We start from the raw sequence: 7,028 nt of genomic DNA on the forward strand, positions 1-7,028 counted from the left end.
TTCAAATTTAGAGCAGACCGATTCGTCTAGACAAAAAGAAATAACTTTGCAATAGTTTATGTAAATTTACCTAATAGCTCGATTGCCAGTAACTTATTAATTTCATTTCTATTGTCATAAAAGCATTTTGTTTCGCTCCATTGTACAAAAAAACCGATCGGAACATTTAAACTTTATGAATTCCTGATTTCATCTTCGTGAATTCACAATTTCATCTTCGTAAATTCACAATTTTATCGCCGTTAATTAACGATTTCATATTTTCAACTTTGCGAATTTACAATTACAACTTCAATATAATTCATGAAGATATAATCGTGAATTCATGAAGTTAAAATGTCCCCACCGGTCTTTCGTACAATTGTGATAAATATATCAAGTTCGGCTTGATTATGATTAACATATCTATTTCATCTGTAAAGTTAAAAAAAGGTTCCAAGCCTTTTGAATACTCTCTTGACAGCGGTAAATAGACATTAGTTCAATTTCATCATAACCTTATCTGTCTGAACATACTTGCTTTCAATAATCTTTATGTAAAAATTACATTTGACAAAAAGATATAATTATAATAAGTCAACAAGTTCATTAAGTATCCTTTTGGCAAGATCTTAAATAGCTAATAAAGTGTTGAAAAAACATTTTATATTGCCTTTTTGGGCCTACATTCCATAATATAAGATGAAATCAACGATATGAAAATGTAACCCAATACTGAAAATGTTGTGGGTGATATTAAATGAATACAAATAAGGACCGTAATTTGTAAACACTTACAATAAGAGTTATTGCCCTTAGCGACACAGACACGTAGAACTAAATATTGTTCAAAGCAATCTACTAACGATAAAAGTGCGGTTTGTTATCTTTCAAGAAATGTTTTAATATGTGCTTGAATTAAACTTTTGAACTGTCGAGGGAAATAGTTTAATCGCTTTGCTAATATTAAAATAACAAACTTCGTCTTAAAATGACAAAATAGAATGATATTTGATCTGCAACAGTACTCAGATTACATGCAATCACAACATTCCATTGACTGCCAATCAAGAAATGAAATGTCAAAAAAAAAAACGGGGAAAAAACGAAAAAGTTTGTTATTTAATTTTATCCTGGTGTATAAAGAATTACTAGGAGAACTATAGTGCTCTAGACTCATGTTGATATTAACGAATTCTTATTTGTGGACAGTAAAGATATTTAGTAAGTTTTAAAAGGCATGCATTTATTGGGGGAAAATGTTTATTTATGATTAAAGATCAGATTATTCATATATTAAACGTATCAGTCATTCGTAATAAGAGAATAACTTTTGTTGACAAACAATATTTTGAAAATTTTTATTCTTTCTCACGTTTTAAGTTTTACTCCAAAGAAGTTATAACAGAGTTTTCTTTCAAAAAATCTTTAAAAAACATAGATCCATTAATTAAAGCAATATAAGCAATAAAAGCAAAGACAAATATGGCTGAAAACTACCACCTCTGATTTATGAGAAATAAAAGAAATTGCTAAATCTCTCCAGTAGCACGGTAAATAACTTCTAGAACATTGTATGGTTTTCACATTATTATGTTATTATAAACAAGCATTTGCTTTTTTCCTTCTGAAAAGATTCTAATCTTATATATATTTGTCTAGCTAGAGTTACTGCATAAGACAGGAAGAATTTATTGAAGATTTATAACATAATATGATATGTTTAATACCACGCAAAAAGGTAACGTTACACGACGTCTTACATCAGTGACATTTATCTAAATAAGATTTTTTTTGTTCATGTATACCATTTAAACATATTTAAAACGTTGAAAAAGCATATAAATTTGAGGAAAGAAAACAATAAATTTTTAGTTTACAAAACCGTCCATGTTTGCTAAAACAAAACAACAGCTTATAATACTCGATGTTTGGGATTTGTACTTTTCTAAGTGTCTTTCTTAGTCCACAAAATAAAATAAGACGTGTATTTAAATGTATATTATTTATGCCAACGTTGTAGGTTAAGGATCTCTTCTGCTTTTCTTTTTAAAGGATCGAACCAGCATCATTGGATAACAAATCTCTATTTAGAAAGTCGGGACAGCCAATTTATAACATAAAGGAGAATTAGAGAGTATAAGATATGTGATAATTAATCTTACAAGATTAATATGCTTATAAGCTGGTTTCAAAAATCTTCAAACGTGCATTTCTTATTTGTCGATCATATTGTCCTTTTATTTTCTAGAAACTGTAAGACATGCATAAAAGACAATAACACACATGGGAAACTAATTCTAAACTTTTCTCAATTGTTTCTATTGATCTTAAGGTAGTATTAGACAAGAAAATGAAAGTTTAATCAAATTTCATCCATGAAAGATGAGTGTTTTCCTGTTCAGGTTATACTTCCTCGTCTTTTAAATGTGTGGTTATGGTGACGTCTGTAAACAATTTCTCCATTGCAATATCTGTATCATCCAGGAAAACGGTTAAGCCTTTCAAAATATCAGGAAATAAAAACTTTACACTAATTGACATTTCCAGAACAGTCATATTTCTAGATAACTGAACTATATCTGAAATTTATGATTTCGCTCAATCAACTTTGTGAATATAAAAGAGTGCAAAAAACGTTTAGTGAAATAGAAATTAGTCCTCGAGGTCTGGTAAAATTGTTTAATTTATTAGAGTCACGATGAATTTCTACATTTTGTTTATCTTTTTTGAATGCAAAAGAAATGTTTTATTAATATTTTCATTTATTGTTTATTTTACAAAATGTTTCGATATGAGAAAAATAAACACTGTTGACTTAACAATATTACAAATATTTAAATTCAATTTGAACCATTATTATCAAAAAAGTATAGCAAGTCACGTGTCAAAGGTTCTGTATTGAAAACATCACCGGACCGTTTTCCCCACGTTGTGAGCCCGGTCCATTTTCTCTTTCCCCCTGAATTCCACGCTAACCAATCCTTCGGGTTCGTTGGTCTCTTTCCCCATGAAGCAAACTTGGCCCATTTTCTTTTATCAACAGTGCTTAGCTCCTTTGCCAATTTTGTCTTCTCACCTTCCAATTCATTGATAATTTCGGACCTTTTTCCCCAAGAAGTAAATGTTGCCCATTTTCGTTTTTTAAGTTTCATCAAAATTGGATCATAGTTTGTTTTGTGCCGTGAAATAATTTTCGCCCATTTTCTTTTGTCACTAAGAAGCGGTCCATTGTTTCTTTTTGTCCGAGATGTGAATCGTTGCCACTTTCGATTACCTACGTCGTTTAGCTGATTTGTCTCACCGTTACGATTTCTCCGAGAAATATACACTGACAAATCTAAGTTAGAATCCTCATCTAACCTTTTGGCATGGGCTCTTTTCTTCCATCTGATAACATCTTGAAATGTCCGTTCATCTTTAATATGTTTAAGCCAATCAAACCCTAAATCGTTTTTATTTGCAAAATCCTCATCTATCCTTCCTGTATAAGACTCAAGCGGTATTTGTCGTTTACCCCATGTTACAAATTTTGACCATTCACGTTTGTCAGGGCCAGAATGGACAGTTGATATCCGAGAATTTCCAGAAACTTTACCATAATTAGTATTATCCCACTCTGAAAAATTGCTTGCAATTCCATGCGTTTCATCTCCTGTTAACTTTGGCGAATCATCACTATTTAGTTGGTCTTCAAGTAAATCATTTAAAAACGCAGCATTTTCTGCGATTAAGGTCTTATCCTCGTCAATTAAAGTTGATTTGCATTGACCAAAATAGTCCGATAAAATGGAAACAAGTATTGAAATTGTAAATGTCCATAGGCACTTTGTGTTGATTCGCATCTTTCAGTGGTTACCTTTTCAGTAATAGACAAGAGAAAAGATTACTAATATCACTTCATATCGCTCAACAGAATTATTGGACAGTTAGAAACAGCAAAGGTGAGTGCGTATTACGTTCTATCGGTTTAACCAATCAAAACCACAGCTGTGTGGTAATTTTCTAAGAAAATGTTCTCCGCAAAATAATAAATCTATGAAACATTTTCTCAAAGCAAGTTAAGCTAGTATATAACAGTTACAGGAAAACATGGTAAACATATATATGATTATCAAACTTAAATTGGTAGCATACATGGTAGCAAAAAAGAACATGACCCCCCCCCCCCCCAAAAAAAAAAAAATAAAAAAAAAAAAATAAATAAATAAACAAAAATAAATTAGATATAAAAAAAGAAAAAAAGAAAGAAAATAAAAAACAAAAAATTCACATTGTTTAATATGTCCTCAATTCTCTCATTTATTCTTATTAATAAATTAGGTATTCAATGAATCTTCATTATTTAGTTTGTTACTTTGCTTATTTAGTTATTAATTAATTCGTCCGTGGGTTTGTGTTTCATTCATTCATTCATTCTTTTGTTTTAGAAGCCCCCACCGATCATCTTGATGAAGAGCCCAGACATTGACAAAATAGATAAAAACAGAATCCCTAAAGAAAGCCCAACACGGCAAAATTGAAAATGTTGCAGGCTCGGTTTGATTGAGCCTGTTCATGGACGGTACTAGAAAGTGCAAGTTACCGTCCACGCCCCCTAGCACCGGCTTAAGCAGAATTCAACATTTAAACATGAAATGGTAAAATTTTGAATTTAGAAACATCCGCAGATGTGTTCATACGGCGGTTATCATGGAACCTTCAATGTGACACTTAGTCTATCTTTTAAAGAGAAATACAAAATTCCATTTAATTAAGTTCCGTGTTTAGGTCACATGCATTTTTTTCTTGGGGACCATATGCCGCTTTTCATTTAATGGTACTTACGTGTCACATTGAAGGTTCCATAATAACCGCCACATGCGGATGTTTCGAAATTCAAAATTGTACCAGGCCATGTTCAATGTTGAATTCTACAATCCATGAACAGGCTCAAACAAAATGAGCCTGAAACATTTTCAATTTTCCGAGTTGGGATTCTTATTTTCTCCATTTTGTATAACAACGTGTACCTATTTGTTTCATAATGCTAAGTTATCAGCTACAAGCATTCCTGTTGTAGTTTTAGAGAAACCAATATGCACCACAAAAAATAATACAAAGTGTTACGACGGCGTCTGAGTGAGTACAACAGCTTCCTATTCCTTAGCAATAACAATCCTTCGGTACCAGTGGCAGTAAGTAGTTGATCACATTTACAGTGAACTAAATATCATCATCTATAGTTCCTGAAGTTTTGGACTTAAGTTCCCTATCTTTTTAGCTCACAATCAATTTTCACGTATATCAACGTTTCTAGATGTGTGTTTCACTACGTTTAAGGTCTGAAAATTAAACTACAAAATAAAACACACATTCACTAATTATTAAGTTTAGTGCTAAAATTTTAATATACAAAATATAGAATTGCCATTTTTTCTCAAGTTATATGTGACAATTATATGCTGTTGATGATTGTCAACATGCACAAAACTGAATTCAAATATTGCATAATTTTTCTTATTGGAATATTGTGCCAATAATCATCATACAGTACGATATATTATGGTCAAGAACGTAAAACGATGAAATTGAAACTGTTATTGTTTAAATGCACGAGCTGTGGATAGTAATTTTACTTTGATGTATGATGAAAAATTGGCATAGAATGATAACATTGACTCTTAGTTAAACATTCTTAATGAACACCATTTATAACAAAAAATGCGACGCCTAAATGTTCCACTGAGCATGACGAGACTGGTGTTATATTTCCAAGATTAATGTTCAATTACATGTAAGTCTTGACCAATAACTTGTGTGCACGAAACATATTTGGTATTGTACAAAATGACCAAATAACATGAATTATGAAAAGCTTTCCAACGGTTTATGCTCGAATTGGCTAAGAAACACATTTAAAAAATTAATATAATTCTGAGCTCATTTTCGTAACTTATCCATTTTAAGTGTGTCACTTGATCTATGTAAGAATTCCATTTTATATTTTAGCCATTTTGACCTCAAAGGAGCAAACACGTTTAATTTGCTCTCACCGTACATAGATAGATCAAACTAAAGCGTATTGGTATTGAAAAATTAATATAGAAATAAAGCTGAACTTGCAAGGGACAATACAAATTTATTATAATACGTTGTTTTTGGTACAATAGTTTGTTTGTTTTTCTTCTTTTTTAAATTTAATTCTCCAGCTTTTTAATCACTTGTTAGCAATTGACTTCATATTAAAAAATTCCTCTGCACGTTATTTTGTTATTTGGACATTGAACAAAAAATCTAGACCAAGTGATAATCATAACAGAGATGTTATAATTAATCTAAATATCAAACTTTCAGAAGTTTCGTGTTTGGAAAAGTAAAGCAATAAGAGCACAAGAAAAATGTTAACAATTCAGATGGGAAATGCAGTTTGACGTCACAAACATGTGGTCATTTCCTCTGCAATAAAGTAGTTAAATGTGTAACAATTTAGGAATGACCTACTGAACGCAGAAACAAATATCCGGATCGGTGTCTGAACATGCAAAAATATAATTTCGCGTGGAGTTTTTCAAGGAAGTAGATTCCGTGTAGCTTTGAAATGAAAAAAAGCTGTTAATGAATGTAATATGTTAACAAACGGACTACTTGAATTTGCCAATTGCGTGTATCAACACCCGATAGAATTTAATATAATGCATGGGAAAATGGCGATTTTGTTCCAATATAGCAAAAACGCGACTATTTAATTAGCTATGTTCTACAGTTAAACAGAATTATCAGTGGGAAATATGCAAGATATAATCACAAAGCCATGAAAATGTACACAGACGGGCGAAATAACCTTCATATTTGAATGGAATTAAAATATGTAAATCAAGAAGTAAAATATACGTTTTTGTGTTCTTAGAATACTCAATTTAATTTTGTTTACAGAAAATGACATTGAGTCTGTAAAAGATGTATGTCAAAAATTATGTTGATATGAAAAGGAACGTATTTTTGACTGCTTACTTGGCAAACAAATTTACAATATCTACAAACTAAAATATACATGAAAACGTTTGTGA

The 7,028-nt window shown here is 31.0% G+C and overlaps 1 protein-coding gene across 1 annotated transcript; it reads right to left on the bottom strand.

The window, feature by feature from the left end:
- Positions 1–2,822: 2,822 nt before the first annotated feature.
- On the bottom strand, positions 2,823–3,824 carry LOC132716613 (uncharacterized). Its single transcript, XM_060699922.1, has one exon. It carries the CDS (start codon positions 3,822–3,824, stop codon positions 2,823–2,825), a length of 1,002 nt encoding a protein of 333 aa, XP_060555905.1.
- Between the last annotated feature and the right edge of the window lie 3,204 nt (positions 3,825–7,028).

This window comes from Ruditapes philippinarum, unplaced genomic scaffold (genome assembly GCF_026571515.1).
Source record: "Ruditapes philippinarum isolate M1 unplaced genomic scaffold, ASM2657151v2 ctg2032_1_1_1_1, whole genome shotgun sequence".
Taxonomy (NCBI): domain Eukaryota; kingdom Metazoa; phylum Mollusca; class Bivalvia; order Venerida; family Veneridae; genus Ruditapes; species Ruditapes philippinarum.

Excerpts from the sequence above, each read along its gene's own strand:
- LOC132716613 (XM_060699922.1), bottom strand. The coding sequence starts at position 3,824 with ATGCGAATCAACACAAAGTGCCTATGGACATTTACAATTTCAATACTT.